Source organism: Impatiens glandulifera, chromosome 1 (assembly GCF_907164915.1).
Source record: "Impatiens glandulifera chromosome 1, dImpGla2.1, whole genome shotgun sequence".
Lineage (NCBI taxonomy): Eukaryota > Viridiplantae > Streptophyta > Magnoliopsida > Ericales > Balsaminaceae > Impatiens > Impatiens glandulifera.
The window spans coordinates 54705502-54725688 of NC_061862.1; the positions used below are offsets into that span (position 1 = coordinate 54705502).

General features: G+C 29.9%; 2 protein-coding genes across 3 annotated transcripts; one reads left to right on the forward strand and one right to left on the reverse strand.

The window, feature by feature from the left end:
• Positions 1-2265: 2265 nt before the first annotated feature.
• On the reverse strand, positions 2266-8212 carry LOC124940426 (centromere protein C). Of its 2 annotated transcripts, none has more exons than XM_047480954.1 (15): positions 7966-8212; positions 7679-7884; positions 7496-7584; positions 7308-7410; positions 7039-7190; positions 6409-6916; positions 6236-6323; positions 5820-6145; positions 5650-5737; positions 5441-5560; positions 5274-5361; positions 4147-4232; positions 3117-3207; positions 2918-3025; positions 2266-2587 (listed from the first exon to the last, which is right to left on the reverse strand). In XM_047480954.1, the coding sequence occupies exons 1-15, from the start codon at positions 8134-8136 to the stop codon at positions 2463-2465; spliced, it is 2349 nt and encodes a 782-aa protein (XP_047336910.1). In that variant the 5' UTR covers positions 8137-8212; the 3' UTR covers positions 2266-2462. The 2 variants fall into 2 exon arrangements, with proteins under 2 accessions (XP_047336910.1, XP_047336902.1); XM_047480946.1 differs by having other exon boundaries at positions 3117-3213.
• A 7003-nt stretch (positions 8213-15215) lies between these two features.
• On the forward strand, positions 15216-19743 carry LOC124920855 (DNA-repair protein XRCC1). Its single transcript, XM_047461423.1, has 7 exons — positions 15216-15665; positions 15749-15937; positions 16235-16346; positions 16900-16988; positions 17395-17505; positions 17803-17889; positions 19174-19743. The coding sequence occupies exons 1-7, from the start codon at positions 15414-15416 to the stop codon at positions 19519-19521; spliced, it is 1188 nt and encodes a 395-aa protein (XP_047317379.1). The 5' UTR covers positions 15216-15413; the 3' UTR covers positions 19522-19743.
• The last annotated feature ends 444 nt before the right edge of the window (positions 19744-20187 follow it).

A 20187-nucleotide genomic window follows, 5' to 3' on the forward strand; every position in this document is an offset into this window, starting at 1 on the left:
TTAATCAAAATTTAAAATATACACATAAGACTCTCTATGGGCTTATTACTTATGAGCCTCCTTAAAATATACTTATAAATTAAAAAAATAATATCTTCTTCTAGCCTAACGGTAATAAGAGGTAGATACTAACCTAAAGTTCCTAGGTTCGAACTCATATTTTGCGCCTGATTGAGTGTGTTTGCGTAGGCTACATACTTAATCTATTTTCCCATTTTTTTATAAATTAAAAAATATATATTATATAAGTATTATAAGTTATAATAAAATTAATTTAATTACATAAACACAATGCATATTTTTATTTTACTATAAAGTTTTACTTGAAATAAACATTAATAATTTCCTTAAGTATTCTACGTGTAATCTTACGCGAACCAATATGTTCGTTCTTACGTGAACTAAGTCCTGGCACGAACCAATATGTTCGTTCTTACGTGAACTAAGTCCTGGCGGAGGAAGAATTACGAGGCATAAAACAAAACAAAAAATAAATAGAGGGTTGTATAGTCCGATGAATGGACTCTCAACTTACATTATGTTTTTTTAATATAAGAAATTAATATATAAATATATTTAAATTTCAGTCTTTCAAACTTAATATTAAAAACTCGAGTCGAGCCAACAAAAAATGAGTCAAACCGAACTCGAGGCAAAACTAGTTCGAGTTAAACTCATTTACCCCCTAATCACAACAATTCAACATATTGTTTTTTTCTTATTCTTTCATTAATCACATAATTTGATTAATCAATCAAATAATAAAATAATTTTCATATATTTTTTAAATTATTATGTCTTAATATTTTTTTAGCCCAATAGTCCCTTAAATGATTTTTTTTATTACAAAAAAAATGTTTTGAATTTAAAGAAGTAACACGAACACATAACATCAAATAAAGTTTGCTATTTTAATGTTTGCCTTCAACATGAATGTTCAACATTAAGGTGTGTAGGCCAAGGTAGCATGATTAATAATGTTTCCTAATCTCGTGCCAATGAAAAAGTCATAGTTGTTAAAAAAAAAATCAATAAAAATTAAGAATCATTAATTTCCAAAGTAGAAGCTTTTATTTGAGAATAAAATAAAAATAAAAAGTCTATAGAAATTAGAAGCTTTAGCCATTTGTCAAAAGGATAAAGGAAACATTGACCACTAAATATAATGACATTAGAAAACCACACAATCACGCAAAAATATATTTGAAAATTCCAAAATTTTGTTAGGGTCAAAATTCATAATTTCAATTGACCATTGGATAAAGTCTTATTTTTACACTAAAATTTATCTCATTGAGAAAGGTAGCGTGACAATATCCTCATAATCTTTCATGTTGTATTTAATAAATATTGAGCATCGAACATTATTATATTATCATCTCACGGAAAAATAACATTCAAAGCAGACAATTAAAATTGCAATAAATTTAAAATGATACTAGTTTAACATGTCCAGTAGTGAAATGTTTTTTTAGCTGAATTTTATTCCTATAATAAACAAAAAAAAGATAAATAATTAATTTTTTTAGTGCCAAAACAGATATTGACTAGAAATTAATCAATTCAAATCACACCATTTATTAGTAAAAGGAAAAAAGAAATGTCAACAGCAGACAAAGAAGAAAAGAGAAGATCTGCTAAGACAATAAATTATGATTATATATAACTTTTTATCAACTAAAATATTTTTATTTTATTTTTTTAAATTTTAAATATAAAAAATATAATAATTCAATCAATTAAAAATACATACCTTACTTTTTTTTATCAATTAATAATTAAAAAAAAAAAAATCAGTAACACCCCCCCTACATAATAAACCTAGTATCTTTGGGATTTTGTAGTCAACTTCCATTCCGTTGAGACTTTCTTTCACATTTACTTTTTTGAATACTACTTTTATGTTGACATCATCATACATGTAACATTATTTAGAATTTAGACAAAAACATAACAATAAATTAAAATAAATATATATAAGAATGGAGACAGTTTGAATATTCCCTCTAAAGTTTCTACTCCCATTTGGAGAAGGAGAAGAACATAAAGAAAGTGAATGTTCAATGTTACCCCCAAATAATATTCTTTAGTCAAACCAAAGAAAAAAAATTAATTTCTCTAAATAATTAGACTAATTAATACCTTGTTTGATCTTCAACTATTTGAATAAAAATTTGCATTATTTTGTTTAGAAAACAACTTGTTCACTGGGATTTTAATTGTATTGCAAGTAAATCCCAGCTATGTCCACGCGCCAAGACAACAACTCTAAAAAAATATAACCTTCAGTTAAAAACTAACAAGAATACACAAAAGAGAACACGGTTTTCACGGTTTATGATATTTCCTTGATTAACTAATACAAAATAAACACGGGCAATTGGAAGCAAATTAATTACCCGTGAGGAAAATTCTGTTTACCTCGAATAAATCCACATGAGAATGGCAGCAGTACTTCATTCTCAATGAAGAGCTGCAAATTCAACAAGTTTACTGTACTCATCTTTGAAAGGCTTGACCTTCAAGGTTTCCTTACCCTCCCCTTTTGTTGGAGACATATACTTAACCCCGATTACAGTTGTTAGACCTGCGGTTCAAGTCAAAGAGATACACTCACCTCATCAGAAATATGCATGGAAAGCAAATCAAACTTTGATTCAAAAATTGTGGATCCAACAGATGAGATTATCTATGGAAACTAAACATAGTTAGACACATATTAAGAAATCTACTAGTTGTTTCTCATCCAGATCCTGATACAGAAACAAAAATTATAAGTGTTTACAGATGGGCCGATCTCAACAGATTTGGATTTGCAATGCTGATGCAAATTCTAACTAAATTTTTGTTGGAACTCAAATAATGCAAATTATATGAAAATTGAATAGAATTCACATTATCAACTAGAAATACTCACTTTCATGCACACGTCCATAGAGAAACCTTTCTCCCTTCCAGTATTCCAGGGGCCTCATCTTGATTCTGCTGCTTCTCCTTACTCCAGATGTCCAAGATGTACCAGCGTCTGTGGCATGATCGTTTGCATCAATTGGATTGATTAAACAAATATTGGTATATGAGTGAGTGAATAATAAACTAGAGAAAACACAAAGTACCTGCTAAACTTTGCCTATGAGAAAGTTTTTTCCTTTGGCGAACACCATTTGCTGGCTTTTTAGAATTTCTTCGAGAATCTAATGAAGGTTCCTGTTGCTGCAAAAGAAAATGGTGGTCAATCAAAATAGTTTCTCAGTCCTTCCCTAAAAAGAAACTCAAGCAATGGGAAGCAAAAGCTAATCACTGATACAAAATTTGTAACTTTTATTATTATCAACTTTTTCTTAGACCATGGTATTTTTCCTTAGAGGCTAGAACAACATAACTCCCACTTCAATCCAGGTGCTTCCATAGGGAATGGAGCGAATGTGAGACCTCGCCTCTTTGTAAATTAACCAGTAAAAGCATAAAATATAATAGTCACCAGCAATATATTATGATGTTGAAATATTTGCACAACAGACAACATAAGAACATCCAGCAAGAAGAATAGTTAACATAATTTATTTTTATGAAATTAAACACACTGCACTAGGTAATGGTTCAATGAGTTATTGTCACTTTTTTTAAGGGCTGTCAGAGTGGACTAGGCGTGTAAAGAGAGAAGTTCAATCATGTATAAGAGATGATTGGCTTATGAAAAAAATCCCAGGCTGCAAAAGCAACAATTAAGTTAATATCTTTTTATTGAAAATCACTAAGCACTTAGAAAACCCAGTTGTCATATACATATTATAAAGTCCATGATACATATGCTAAATAAACCCAGTTGCCAAAAATTATAATTGTCCAGGAAATTTATCATAGACTAAATAATACTCCAATGTCCATGATACATATTTTTAAAAAGAACCAAACCTATTTTAAATGTAGCCATTCAGAATAAGGAGCCTAAATTTACAGCTTGATTAAAACATTAATAAGGAATAAATGGACAGCATGCATGCATAAATTGACTTTTCAAGGCAAAAAATGTCCACGGGCATTAAATTACACAATCAAGTTCTGGAACATTCTCAAACAAGTTGCAATATATCTGTAAGTATGAGATGTTTGTTATGAAATAAGAGAAAATTAACAAGATTTTACCTTGTTCTCTTGTACTGATACCTTAACTGGACTTTTAGAGGGTTCACCAGTTGCATGGAGAGACACTGCAACAGAACTTGATTGACCTACCCCAAGATAAAGGAAAAGAACTGTTGGCTACAGGTAGAAGTAATGTTGAACAAACAATAAAAGGGCTTGTTTGATCCCATCATCTATCAACTATTCAATCTAATAATTCAAATCATAAATAAAAATACCAAAATACTAGTCTACATCTTTTCTTTTTTAGCCTATTTGTTATGCAACATTAAAGTCAGGGGTATTATGATAAAAAGAACCCCAATAAACAGTTTTTTAAGTTAGACCAAACAAGATTTTTTACCAAGACCAAACAAGCTCCAAGTTGGATAACCCAATTAATTGACAGTTTTACCACCTATACAATTATTCTCTACCAAAAACACAGATATCCTTTATAATGAATAAAACAGTCTCCAGTAAATTTCAAACAGCGAGTTGTAGGAGTTATGAACTGGACCCCACACAGGCAATTATGGTTTTTTTAGGAAGGTGTTGGAAGTATTCAATTTTCTGGTGGCAATAGGCACCATAACTTCTTATGCTCAACTATTTACCCTTTGACAGTAGAATTTCCCGAAAAACAGGAACAATGAAGTTAGCATCATCTTTTACAAATATAAGCAGCATTATTGAACATTGAAAACTCTTTTAGAGTAAATCTTTATTTTTGCTGAGAAAACCATTAACTAGGTCTGCAAGGCAAAACCACATTCTAAAAGAGGGGTTAAATCATCATTGTGATATACCTTGAACTAGACTTGGGTATAAACCTTGAATAGAGAAGTATAATTGATAAAAGTAAAGAATAATTATATTGAGACGAGGAGTGAAGAATTAATAGAGGGAGATAGAACTCTAACTGTTAGGGTGAATACAATGGGATGAGAGAGAAAAACTCTAACAAGTGAATTCAACTAATCATTTTCATAACTACTCTTAACAACTAATGTTCTATTTATACTACTATATTAATAACTGTCACTGATCATAAATGGTAGGCTTTCCAACCGTTAATTTTCACCATAGTGCATTAACCCTAATACCCTTTCCCCTTGTATCACATTGTCTTATAACTTAAAACATACCTAGCTGAGCTTTACTTCTCTTTGAAGTTCCTGATGCTGGGAATTCAATATTGGCGTCAAGTATGGCATCATGTGACTGGTCCTCAACCTGCGTTTTTAGCATCGAGATTAATGAATATCCAGATATTTGAAAAGTTATTGTTTCAAACTTAGTGAAAATTACTTACAATTTCCTGAACTTTATTTTGTACTTCTGTCTGATCACTGGTGTTTATCATAGGCGTGCCCTTAGTAACATCCGTATCATGTTGACACTGAACCAATGCCACTTGTTGCACCTCTCCAGCCTTTTATATCAAAAGATCATATTATACCCTTCAGTATTCAATTATCACTCCTCCAACAACTAAGGTTATAAAACTGAGAGTATCCTTACATTTTCCTGCATCTCATTAGGTGTCATCAGAATAACATTATCATTAGCAGCTCCTCTGAAATGGTCAGTATCCTCCATCTCTACGCACCTGTATCTTTCATGTTAATCTGAAAGTAGTGGTTCTGAAATTAATAATACTAAGAAGAATACTCAAGTAATTGAGGACGCACTTGTTAGAAAGATGAATGGAATCACATGCTATAATCTCTGTTGGACTCTTGTCAACAACAGTAATTTCAACATGTTCATTTGTAGTTGACTCCGTGTTATCAGAGTCGATCATCGTTTGATCAAAATGTTCAGCGTCAGAAAATTCTCTAGAAGGGAATGGATCTAAAGACATTAATGCATCATGGGACTTCTTCCTTGATTTCGAGGTGCTTCTCTTCAATACAAATAGTGGAGCAAATGGATTTTTTGGCGGAGAGGGAGAAGCTATAGTACTCCTGGGGCTTCCTGATACTGGTTTATCTTCCTCTTGTGGCATATCTCCTACCTGTTTTATATCAAAAGGTTATAGTCTACCCTTCATATTCAATTATCATTCCTCCAGGTACAAAGGTAACAAAACAAAGAGCATCCTTACATTTTTCTGCATCTCATTGGATGTCATCAGAATATCAGTATCGTTAGCAGCTCTTCTGACATAGTCAGTATCCTCCATCTCAGAGCACCTGTGTTTTCTTTCATGTCAATCTAAAAGTAGTGGTTCTGAAATTAATAATATTAAGAAGAATACTCAAGTAATTGTGGACGCACTTATTAGAAAGATCAATTGAATCATATGGTATAATCTCTGCTGGACTCCTGTCATCAACATGTACATTCGTAGTTGACTCCATTTTATCAGAGTTGCTCACATCTGATACATGGGACTTCTCTCTTGATTTCAAGATGCTTTTCTTCAACAAATATATTGAAGCAAATGGATTTTTTGGCGGAGTGGGAGAAGCTATAGAGCTACTGGGGCTTTCTGGTACTGCTTTATTATCTTTCTGAGGTGTTTTGTCACTGATGCTTTTCAAGATATTTTGCACAACTGACGAGACTTTAGGAGGCTTTACTAACTTTTCTTTAACATGCTTAATGTCAATCTTTCCAACATCAGGAAAATCAGGAAGACATAATTTATCTAAATCAATGGGTTTTATCTGCAAATGCTCTTGCAAGAAGGATAATGCTCCATTCCCATCTAAGCTCTCGCATTTATCAGATAGTAGTTCGTCCAGGACATTATTAACCCTCCTTTCAGTCTCACTAATTGAACCTGTTGAATGAAGGTCAAATTTTGATCATTTATTATGTCAAGCCAAAGGAAACAATGCAGAAACTCACAGGAAGAAAAAACAATAGCAACATGAAAAAACATGCAAACGAGCATAGCCTTACAGATGATGTCTCTTTCCTGTGTTTCATCAATAGGAGCTTCTTTTTCTGGTGAACAATGATTTGAGTTCATAATTTCCTGTTCTGATGTCTCTTGTGAAACCACAATCTTATCATCTTTTTCATAAGTGTGATGCTTGTAGTGTGCTGCCTTCCTATATTGGAGCAGAAAATGATATGTTAGAGCAATGTGTAAAGCTAGCAGCTCATAAAATGAAGCATGCTAAGAACTGGCAATTGGCGAAAACAGATGATTAAAACATTTGATATACCCTAATAATCCAGGTCGACGGCGCTCTTCAGCTCTGATAGGACTATGCTCGTCTAACGTAGATAGATCGGAACCCTTCAGCCTCTTTAGTTCCATTCTAGCATCTACCCATATTGAAAGCCACATGAAATCCACATCACATTAGTAACATAAACATGCTTATTTTGAAAAAAATAATGTTAAATTTACTTTCTAGCTTTTCATATGCCATTAAAAATTCTTCCGGGTCTTCCAGTTTATCAATGTCCAGACTTGGTTCCAGACTTGCATCTGGCTGACTGTCAAATGAATGCAAATCAACAAATCACTACCAAGCTTTAGCATCAAACTACAGAAATCTTATCAACTTCTTGTGTAACAGAAACCACAAACCTCGATTGTGGTTTCATAGAGAAACGAGGCCGTTTACGCCCCAGTGCAGGCCTTCTTTCTTCTGGATTCCCCTTTCTCATCTCACGGATCGTGTCACTCGGCTTCTCGTTAGTAACTAAACTGGCGAAGTTTGTATCTAGAAGCTCCGATACTTCATCTATAATCGTATTTGCCTGCTCTGATAGCTTGTTGGGACTTCTACAGTCCTGATAATGGACCAATAAACTCAAATGTAAGCACAGACTAATTGTCCGTTGACAAAGTAACTTAAAATGATATAGCCTCACCTTCGATTTCATGGAGTCGTGGATAAATTCGAGGGCATCGGATTTGCTGGAATTGGAGACGTTCTTCTTCTTTAAATCCGTAAACGTCCGGGGGAAAAGCGAGAGACCAGACAACTTTTGAAGAGGATCCATCAATTCCGAGCTCTGAATTCCATCGCCAATGCCTATCATGATAAGTTCAGAATTGAAACCCTAGGATGGGGGAGACGGAGTGAGCACTCACCTTTGTATTTTTGAACATGAGAGACTTGAGAGGGGAACACTGGAGAGCGGGATAAATAAATTAAAAGGGAATCAAACAAGCCTAAAATAATGTACCCCACAAGAATAAACTATTTTAATGTAAATCAAATTATTTGGTTACACTAATTTAAAAATATATATTAGAGGAAAAATATATAATAATAATAATTTGTACAAAATAAATCCGTACCAAGGTAGCCAACAGTGGTAAGAAATAAGAATCGGTTTTATATAATATAAAAGATTACGATTCAATTCTATTTGAAAGTAATTTAAGTTAAAGTGGATGATATAAATACATGACTAGTTAGTTTTCTTTGATTAATAAAAAAATTTTATTTAACAAATTTTATTTTTTTTGAAAGGGTGTTACGACTGCCCTGCTGTCTCCAACATGGATCCGGTAAAATTTATAGAGGAGTTAAAAGTGGTATTATTTTTTTTCTCCTTTTAACTCCATTTTTACTATAAGAAAATACTCATTCTGGGATAGTTATAGACGGTTGTTAACCGGTTGATCATTAAAATTTTATTTAATTTTGTTTATGTTCAATTGAAATGGCTCCAAAAGATAAATTAAATCATATTTTCAACCCAAGAAAAAACTCATTTATACGTATATATTTATATCACTAGTTCACTTAAACATATGTACTAATAAAATATTATTTAAACATACGTACTATTAAAAATTGGCTCATTTAACCTCTTTTAATAAATCATAATTATTTTTTATTTATAAATTTATTAATTAAATATTAATATATTTTTCTCTTCTTCAATTCATTAATAATATTAATTATTAATGAATTGTCTATTTTTATCTTTTACATAATTTTTTTATTATTTCTATATGAATATTTATTATTGATTATTTTAATTTAATTTTATATATATATAAATAAGTATTCATCATTAATTATTAATTTTTTATATTTTTTTTCTTATACTAACATTGATTATTAATTATTTTAAAATGGTTGAGTCTCAATGAATTATCCTTTTAACAATAAAAATCTTTTAAAACAAAATAAATTAATTAATAATCAAGAATTGGATAATAATAGCAACGCATTCATCAAACAACAAAAAAGTAATATTAGACAAAATAATGGTCCTTATTACTATAAGTCATGAATTAAAAATTAAATAAAAAATTATTAATTTCATTTTTGTTCATATTAAATTAAATAAGAAAAAAAATTTCCAAAAAAAAGTTATTACCATAAAATACAAAATTCATAAATAAGTTGTTAAATTTTTTAAAAAAATAAGTATTTAAGAATTATGAGAAATAAAAACTGATAAAGAAAAGATGAAATAAAAATGAGAAATTAATATATAAATAATAAAAATTTAAGAATAAAATAAATTTAACTTGTTTAATTAATGAAAAAGAAGTAAAAAAAATATATTAATATTTAATTAATAAATATATAAATTAAAAAATAAAAATTAACTTATGATTTACTAAGATAGGTTAAAAAATCAATTTTTAATAATACGTAGGTTTAAATGACTTTTTATTAGCTTATATAATTAAATATATATTTAAGTGAGCTAGTTGTATAAATAACTACGTTTATGCGTTTTTTTTTCTTTAACAAATCTAACTTCAAGTGGCAATTGAATGTGATTGATATAAAGGTTATAGTTTAAATTAACTAATGAAGGTTGGGTAGTATAACTTAAATCAAAAATCTTTTTAATTGTGCTTATAAGATTTATAGATCTTGTAAATTTCCGTTGTCATTAATGCATAAAATTGTACTAGTCATTTAGTTTTCATTTGTCTAAATCTTAATATTTTCTTCAATTTGGTAAAGAATCGTCTTAATTTTCTTTGTCATCGTTTGAGAATCAAAGACATATACTATATTTGGGTTAATTCGATGCTATCACTACAGGTACTATCTGTATTTCACTCATGAAGTGACACCTATACACAAAAGTGAAGCATTATCTCTCTCATTTGTTGGTTTTTTCTCTTTGTACATGTGGTGCTTTCTTAATGGATAGATGCACTAGATGTATAATTGATAACATCAAACTAACCCTATATTTGTATGACTAAGGGCATCTCCAACCCTACTGCAAACTGAGTTTGCAGTAGCCCATTCTCCTCCAACCGGCCTCTAAATCCTCCGCCAAAATGAAGTTCCGGCATATCTAGAGGAAGAAGACGCCATATATGGCGGAAGACTGTTCATGCTTGCAATTATCCAAAATATGTGAAAAGGTCCTTGTAATTTTTTATTTTAATTAAAATTTTCTTTAAGTTTTCTTTTATATTAAACATTTATTTAATTATATATATTTATAATCTTTTTGTATTTATTTATAATTTATTTAAGTATTTAATAATTTTATTTATTTATATTATAAATTTATAATTATAAATAATATTGATAAAAAAATTAACAATTTTCAAAAAATATAAAATAATAATAATTTAAAATTACTAAAACAATACTTAAAAATAAAAATTAGAATAATTAAAACACACTTAAATTACTAAAACAATACTTAAAATTTATAAAATTTAAAAAACACACTTAAATTACTAAAACAATACTTAAAAATAAAAATTAGAATAATTAAAATTACAACATAAATAATACAATAATTAAAATTACAACATAAATAATATAATAATTAAAATTACAACATAAATAATACAATAATTATTAATCTGATAAATTAGCATCACTTCCTCCAAGATTATTGAAATATCCTGAAAATGTACCCGTCGCGAATGGATCTGGTTGATCTTGATTTTGAGCTCTTTTTTCCATTATTCGTGCTTGTTCAGCCTCAATAAATGTTCGAAGCTGTGGATCTCTTATTTTACTCGAATCTTTCAATAAAATTTTATTTTCTTCCTTTATCTCTTTCAATGCATTATGATATTGCATTTGTTCATTTATCCTTCTTAGTTCTTCAACCATTTTTTCGCTTGTTCCTTGCATACCATTTATATGCAATGATATATTATCATCATTTTTTCTTTTCAGTTTTGCCTTTTTCACTCCAATAGGTCTTTCTGACGGAGAACCAATTACTGAATCGTTTAGGTTAAGAGAAAAGGAGGAGACGCCGGGGGATGCCTGCCCAACAGAATCTGGAGTTGGATTTTCCGACTCGGAAGAGGGATAGTTGAAAGATGGATTTCTCACGTTTCTCTAAAAAGCTGAAAGAATTCTTACGTTTCTCTAAAAAGCTGAAAGGATTCTCACATTTCTCTAAAAAACTGAAAGGATTCTCACGTAGAACTTCGATTTCAAGATTTCATTTCTCGATATGGAAAAATTAGAAACAGAGAAGCTCACATAGAACTTATTAATGCATTAATTGATCATTTGTGGGAGGAGTACACCAATTCCTAGAATTGATATCATTTTTATTATTTGTACTTGTGTAAGTTCTTTTTTAATAATATTTAATTTAATATAATTTTTATTTTATAATTTTTGTTTGTTTAAAATATTATTAAATTATATTTATGTGTATGAATTATTAATTTATAAAAAAAAATTCATAAACAAATGAGAAAAGATTGGGGTTAAATTTATAAAGTTGATAAATATATAGATAATATTAGTAAAGTTAAAAAGTTGGTGTAAAAAAGAATATTCTGAGAATATTCTTTTGAGTTTAGAAATGAGTTTTTGGGTTGGAGATGAATTACTGTTTGATGTGACGTTTACTGCATTTTGGAGATGAAAACGGGGTGAGGGTTGGAGATGGTCTAAGAGTTTATATTATTCCGTACAGATTGTGCAACAGGGGTACCAGAGAAATTTACAAAATTGTAAAGATGACTAAAACAAACATGTTGCATTAATTATTTTAATAAAGAGTTTCTATATTATTTCTAAAACCCTTTTACAATTTGTTACTATTTATAAATGCATAATTTGTACAAGGGAGACAAAATTGTGGTGGAAATGTATAGGGAAAGATATTGCTTACACTCTTTAAATTTAAATTGTGCATTTTAAACTTTAAAATTGTTTTGATGAATTGTTGAAAATTATTCCAGAAGTTTGTGCACTATATGTCATAACCATATACACTTTTGACCAATGGCTTATAAATTTGGAGAGTATTAAATTATTTGAAGTGAAGTAAGCAATTAAACTCATAATGAAGAAACTGCAACTTAATTTTTCAAGGTTGTTCTAGCTGTTTACATATATCTGCCAAATTTTTTTCTTAACGAAAATAGTGAAGAAGTAACATTTACATGTAACTAATAGTGATGATGTTGATTTTGAATTAAATGATGATATTGAGCTACCTTGGTTAACTAAGTATTTGTTACAAATCAACAAACTTGAATTCTCACATTGTTTGCATAAGAATGTCAAGTCTAAGTTATGTTTTTGAAGTTGTAACATATAATTTTTGTAACTTGGAATATGTGAAGATGGAGACAATTTATATATTTTCTTTAGAGGATATAAATGTTGGTATCAAAGAACACTATATATAATAGAAGTTAGACAAATTAGGTTTTAATATATATAAGAGTATGTTTTAATTTGTTTAATACTAGGAGCTTAATTTGTTAGGATATGTTTACAAACTATCTAAATTTCAAATTTTATATTTTAGTTTTTTATTTTATAAGGATAACTTTTTTTCAAAGAATTGAACATTTTTCAAACATGGAAATTGGATGCCACAAATTGGTAATTGACATTAATTTGTTTAAAAAAATGTCCAATATTTTGTATCACAAATTATTATAGTATCTTATTAAAAATGTATATGATTTGTTATATTCTTTTTTTTTATATAGTAAATAACGAATAAGAGATCATGATGAGCTTATCACATTGAAGCATTTTCATTTAATTTTTCGGTTGGATGAATTTTAGCTAATGCAAATCTAAAAACCTAACTCCACGCCTTGTATATAAATAGTTTTGTCTATTTAATCGTTGTGTTTATGTTTAGTTGTGATTTATTGTAATTTTAAGTGTTTAACCCTCAAATATAGGGTTAACCTTAGGGTTTAAGGTGCATGATGCCACTAAATTGACAATATTTTAGGTTTTGATCTAGCCGAGTGGACACAACAATATCTTGTTGTTCTTATATCATATATATGTGATGAGAGAATTCGTTCCAACTAGGGACGTAAACGAGCCGAGCCCAAACTAACCCTAGTTCGAGTTCAGCTCGACTCGTTTTTTATTGGCTCAACTCGAGCTCGATCGAACTTCCAATATTAAGCCTGAACTTGGCTCGATCATATAATCATAGGCTCGAGTTCGTCTCGATCATATAACCATATGCTCGAGTTCGGCTCGAAATACTCGAATTTAAATATATTTATATATTAATTTTTATATTAAAAAAATTTAAATCATCATTCATCAATCACCAGTTCACCACACAAATATTTCAAATACTTAGTTACATATTAATATATACAGACAATCATAAATCAAAACATAGTTCATCAAACAGAAAATACTTTCAAGAGTGAGATACAAATGAAAGTCGAGAGTCTTCTTAAAAGAATACTTTCAAGTTGTATATTATATTTGAGATAAACTTGAAAACATATTAGACTCCATTACGTTTATTTTAAAAAATAAAATACTAATAAAAATAGTTTTATATTTTATAAAATATAATACATTGAGATTGTATATATTGAATAATATTACAGTATAATTATATTTTAATTTGATTTTAAAAAAAATATGTTTTTGTAATTAAATTAATATCAAGTCTATTTATTTTCTTATAAGTATTATATGATATATATTTTTTAATTTATAAATATTATTTTAGTATATCTTGATATACCAAAATATTAAAAATCTCATACATTTATCGTACCAATAATTTCGGTAATGGTATCATACCTTACTTTTTTTTGGTATACCAAAAAATCGATATTCTCGATATATTGCAGTACGATATTTTTGATATACATATAATATCGGTAATATTTCTCACCCATATGTATATTTTATGTTATATTAAATAAATATAACAAAAATATAATATTTTTGTATAATGATTAACAAAAATAATATTGTCGGGTATGGTTAGATATTTTTGTTAATATAAAGTCTATTCCAAAATTTAATAATATATATATTTTTTTATAGCTAGTTCCATCTATCAAAATCTACAAAGAACCAATTTTCAATTTATAATTGTTGTAAAGAGATCTAAACATGAGATGACTAGGGACAATCAACTCATTCAAAGAATCATAAGAGGAAAATAAGATAGAAAATATGGTACTTATGTGAATAATTGAATTTTAGGGAGACTCATAAACAATAAGCCCATAGATAGTCTTATGAATATGTTTCAAATTTTGATTAAAAAGTAAAATATAATAAAAGCAAATATATGATTAGGCTCGAAAAAACTCGACAAACCATAAAACGCGTCTTACCTAAACTCGAATTCAATTTTAATCTTAAACGAGCTGGCTCGAGCTTGACTCGAATTCGAGTTACGACTTAATTCATTTTCGCCCCTAGTTCCAACTATCGTTTATATCAAAACATAAATTTATATTTCAATTAAAATTAAAAAGATTACAATTTCAATCATTAAAAAAAACACTTACAAGTTAACTATGACAAAAATTTGCTAATTCAAATGATGTAGTGTAAGTAGAAAGTCCATAATAATTGGGTATGGACGATATTTTGTTGAAAAAAAGTCCATAATAATTGAATATGGACAATGAAATTGAATATTTGTATTTTGTTGAAAAAAAACATGATATGATATCAAGAAATATTTAGAATATTTAAGTGAAATAATCAAAATATTCTTACTATTTAAGAATGATATACTACTTAACATTTTTTGTGCAATTTTGATATCTTGTCCAATAAATAACACAATTAATTTGTTTATACTTTCATATAATATATTTTAAATAAATTATACATATACCATCCTAATATTTAAATAATGTATATTAGGGAATTTTAGAAATAGAGGTTCTCTATATTGAGGGAACTTGCAGATATACCTAAATCCGATTTCCTTCTGGTTAGGTCGAAGCTCCGATCGAAGGCCACAGTAGAGCTCACGGCAGAGGCAATAAAAGCATTCCAATTCGTTGTAGAAGACGACGGTGTCGGCTAGTCATTTTAGGATCGGATCCGTGTTCAAGACAGTTTCAATAGGTAGTCATTCTGCTTTGAACTATACGTTACATGTCTGATCTAAAGAAGAACACAAGCCGAAATCTCCCGTCATGGATGAGTTCACAGGAGAATACGAGTAGTAAATCACAAGCTAAGAACCCTACTGATGTTTCTGTAAATGAGAATAGAAATGTAGGTGGATCTTCCACGACTAGTAGAGAAAATGAAAAAGCACCCGAAACTAACAATCCTTCCAAGAATGAAAATCGGAGAAGAAAATCTGAATCTGATCAGGGGATTGCAAGCTTCTCAAGACTTATGGTAAAATGTGTGAACTTTATATATATATATATTTTCATTAGGCTTGTTATGTCGATTGTTAATACTATTTGTTATTTCTGCAGGAAGGAGTTGTATTTGCTCTATCAGGTTTTGTTAATCCAGAACGTGGCATGTTACGAACCCAGGCTCTGGAAATGGGAGCTGAATATCAACCTGATTGGAACTCAAATTGCACTCTCCTAATTTGTGCTTTTGCAAACACACCCAAGTGTCGACAAGTCAAAGCAGAATGTGGAACTATTGTTTCTAAGGTTTTCCCTTGTTTTTTCATATTTAGTCCATAAGATCTTTTACCCTTTTCCATTCTTATTATTTGTTTTTTAATCGGTGGACTGAAGTTTGAGTTTTTGTTATGTTTTTTATATAACATTATGTAGCCTATGCACCTTTCTATTGGAATATATAGTTGTATTGGTTTTAATTTTGAATACTTGTATGGACTATTCACTCGTGTTTGTGTTTAAAGTTTTACATACATGATGCCTTTATACTCGTACGAACCTCTTGATTCGTGTAAGTGTCTAACGATGGTGTATTTCCTGGAGTAGGAATGGATATCAGAGTGTTATGCTCAAAAAAAGCTTATTGACATTGAAAGTTACCTCATGCATGCTGGACAACCATGGAAAAAGCAAAACATTTTGGATGAGCCAAAAGAAGGTTTCTTGCTCCTCTCCCATTTCCCACCCAACTCCTATTCTTTGTGTACACAGGCGCATCTGCTTGTTTATTGGTCTGTTATACTTGTATGTGCCGGAGCATTTTTGTGCCTGTATCTTCTCCTGTCAAAATTTCTTGCTACGCAGTAAGAAAAATGAGATTGTTTCAGTAGTAGTGCTTTCTTTTGGACTTAAATTAAATCAGTCAAAACATAGTCTTCCTGAATCATGAGTATACAAACTAATTTACTAGTATGAACATTATTATGGATATTTTAACTTGTCTAGAATCCAGTTCAGTAAATCTAAGTGCCTAAATCATGTCTTGACGATTGGCATGAAAGTAGACGTGTTAAGATTTTATTGCCCAACTCTCACTTACCTCACCCTATATCTCTGTTAGCACCTTTTGGCCCATGAAGCATATTTTCCAATGTCATGTGAAATTTCTTTACCCTTCCACTCTCCTTGGGAAACTTAAAGAGAAACTTTATGGGTATTATTGTTATCTTGGCAGACTTATTTGTTTTCTTCTAACAATGTTTACTTTTCAGACCAGAAATCTTCAGCAAATAGAGAACCCCAGTTGCCAGCAGATCGTCAATCACATCTTAACCATGCTACTACATCTAGACCGTCCAAGGTCCGCTTTCACTAAAATATAAAGTTGTTAACGATTTCCTAGTTATTTTGAGGCTGCATCATTTAATGCCCTCAGTTCAAAACACTTGTAGGTGTTCTGTTTCCCTGTTTATGAATGCTTTCATAATATTAGATATTATGTACATTGTTTCTCAAATTCAAATTGAACCACTCATGTCAAGTGTATCCAATTCCAATATACCTTATTATAATTTTTTCTTTCAAATGGGCCTTATTGTTTATGTTGCTTGATTTCATGTATTGCCTCAATTGCATATAAAGTCTCCTTTGTTAGCTTCTTTCTACTGGCTAGCATTTCATGGAGATATACAGGGGATGTAATTTATTCTTTATTAAGCATTTTTTTCCTTTACTAATGGCCCATATGATGTATTTTGTAAAAGCAGAGTGGAACTGCTAATCCTGTTATCGATTATTTCTCTCCTTCAATGTTGAAGAAGTGGGCTGTTGATGATTTGAGTAAAACCATCACGTGGCTGAGGAGCCAAGAAGAGAAGGTAGTATTTTTATATCTTAGTTTACTTGGTTATTAGTTCCATTGTATGTCCAAATTTTCCTCATTTGGTTGATATATCATTTACTTGTGACAAAATTATGAAAGTTTTGGCTCAATGAATTCCCTAAATCAATTCCAGATTGCACTTGGAAAATAGCTGCAGTCTTCTTTTCAGCAATGATATGATTAATACTAGAGTTATACAAACTATTTTCTCCTCTTGATGGGCCACTGTTTCCATTTTAGTGTAAATGTCACACATTTTCATGTTCTCACTCTTTGCTTGCCTTCTGAACAGCCAGAGGAAAGTGAGATAAAGAAAATAGCTGCTGAAGGAATTCTAACATGTATACAGGATGCCATCAATTCCCTTGAGAAAAAAGAGGTACACCACTGAAAAGAAATAAAGCTATGTTTGATATAGTTTGAATTAGAATTTTAATTCCTCCAATTCTATAAGAATTAATATTGAATTACAATTCAATTATTATGTTGGTGAAATCATATAATTGTAATTCTAATGTGAGAAGGGTGAGATTGTAACTTAAAAAATCACATTCATTTTAATTTCACTAAAACTATAATTTCGAATTTCAATTCCTTATTTTAAATCACAAAGAAAACAATGGATTTGGAATTGAACCTCGAATTCCAAATCCACAATGACCTAAATAGCAAGAAAAAGCAAGGTCTGGAATCTGTTGTCAGGCCTGAACCTGTGTTTAGATTTCAAGTCAGGCTTGGACTTAATTTTACTACAAGTAAGGCTCAATCCTGTAGAGATTTTAACAAGTTGTCGATCAAAATCTAAATCAAGAATTTGCTGGATTAGGAATCTTGTCTCAAAGAAAAGGAGAAGACAAAATTTCAGTTTAACCCATTCTATGAAGAAATCCTATTTTCTACCTTCTCATGCAAAGCTCAGACGTCTATTTAATTTGTTATGCTGGTTGAAATTTTCTGGTTCAGAAATTTGGAATTTCTTGTACAAATTTGAGTCCTAATCTGTATATAGAAAAGGATAAAAAGCTCATTTTGCTTCCTCAAGTTGCATCAAAAGCTCGTTTTACTTCCTCAACTTGTGGCATACTTCTTTTGATTCTCGATCTTTTAAAAGTAACTCAAATTACTTCTCATCTTCACTTTTTGGTTAAATCTGTTAATGTTTTGATATGCATTTTAGCTAAAGATTGAGAATAAGAAGCTGCAAAATTGTTTAAAGATAGTGGGGCATGACTGTGAGGGTCGTGCAAGCTTCCAGAGAATAAGAAAAAAAATTTGTTTAGAGATGATTTAAGAACCTAATGGAGTTAACTAAGAACTAATTCCAGAAAGTAATTTGAGCCATTTAAAAGTATGGAAAGCAAAATTAGCCAGACACAAGAGCCTTTACTGCAGTAGCATTTTAAAAAGAAGAAAATATTAGGTGTCATATTGAAGTCATTACAACATTTTTTCATTTCAATGACAATGTTTTTTATTTTAGCAAACTATTTTACTCTTACGACAGATTACTCTTTTTATCTTCACTACTCGTCTTGCTAATACTCACTCTTCTTTAGACAAAAAGAGGAAAACAAAGGCACACAAACACAAGAACATATAGTAATTGTAAACTTTCGAATCATTCACTGAATTTCTTCTTATTTGATGGCTATTTCTGACATAGGATATGCATCAAGTGATCGAGCAGTGGAGTTTTCTTCCTCGTGTGGTTGAGGAGCTAGCAAAGCTTGAAAAGGGTGGGAAAGATGCCCTGTCATTTCCAAAGGAAGAGCTTCACAAGCAAGCGTTAATTTGTAAGAAAATCTACGAGGAAGAGTTTAAGATTGCAGAAGATGATTCAGTTGTAAGAAAGAGAAAGCAGATAAAAGCAGATGAAAACAATACCAACCAGAAGAAGAGAAACAAGGCGATTAATGGCGCACAAGGATATGACAGCGATGATACTATAGAGATGACAGAAGAGGAAATAGAGCATGGGTATAATACTGTAGCTTCTAAGCTTTGTAAATGAAACTTTTTATGCGATCCAACTCTAGTTTTAACTTCAGATTAGATAATCTGGATGGGGGATACAACGTTTTGTTAGACTGATCACACAACTGGTTTTTATTTTTTGTTTTGGTCATGTAAAAAAGATGATTTAACTGCATTTTTCTTAACTTATCTGCCTGTTAAACCAGAATCTTAAAGCTGTGTCTTTTGTTATTAGTTATGGTTCATATATTTGGCACTATAAGATGGATGCATATTTGTAGAAATATAAGAAATAAACAAATAACTGTCACTCTTCTAGAAGAGTAATGTAATGGTTATTGTGAGCAGTTCAAATAAACTGTTTAGAACTGCTAATTTGTTTTTAATCTGCTATATAATGCATATGTAACTCAATTCATAATACAATAATACAGATTTTAGTTTTTCATCTCATTATTTGAAAGTCAATAATATTGCATAGTGGGACACTAAGTATCAGGTTCAATAGTTTTGGAATTATTTAAAAATATTTTACATAGATTTATATTTAAATGTGTCAAAGGACTTTTGTTTCTAAATTGAATTACCTAATGATTCTTGTTATTTAGTGTTTGAACTTATTATATATATTTAAAATAGTTACAAAGAAACCAAACAACCAATAATTAACATTTAGGAGTTATAAATTAGTATATTTTTTATA

What these genes read in the sequence shown, in the direction of transcription:
- LOC124940426 (XM_047480946.1), bottom strand. Translation starts at nt 8,136, where the DNA reads ATGATAGGCATTGGCGATGGAATTCAGAGCTCGGAATTGATGGATCCT. An exon ending in TCAATTGATCTTTCTAATAA is followed by an intron (nt 6,324 to 6,408) that starts GTGCGTCCACAA and finishes AAGAAAACACAG; the next exon opens with GTGCTCTGAGATGGAGGATA. An exon ending in GAGAAGTAAAGCTCAGCTAG is followed by an intron (nt 4,233 to 5,273) that starts GTATGTTTTAAG and finishes ATCTTGGGGTAG; the next exon opens with GTCAATCAAGTTCTGTTGCA.
- LOC124920855 (XM_047461423.1), top strand. Translation starts at nt 15,414, where the DNA reads ATGTCTGATCTAAAGAAGAACACAAGCCGAAATCTCCCGTCATGGATG. An exon ending in CAAGCTTCTCAAGACTTATG is followed by an intron (nt 15,666 to 15,748) that starts GTAAAATGTGTG and finishes TTATTTCTGCAG; the next exon opens with GAAGGAGTTGTATTTGCTCT. An exon ending in GTGGAACTATTGTTTCTAAG is followed by an intron (nt 15,938 to 16,234) that starts GTTTTCCCTTGT and finishes TTCCTGGAGTAG; the next exon opens with GAATGGATATCAGAGTGTTA.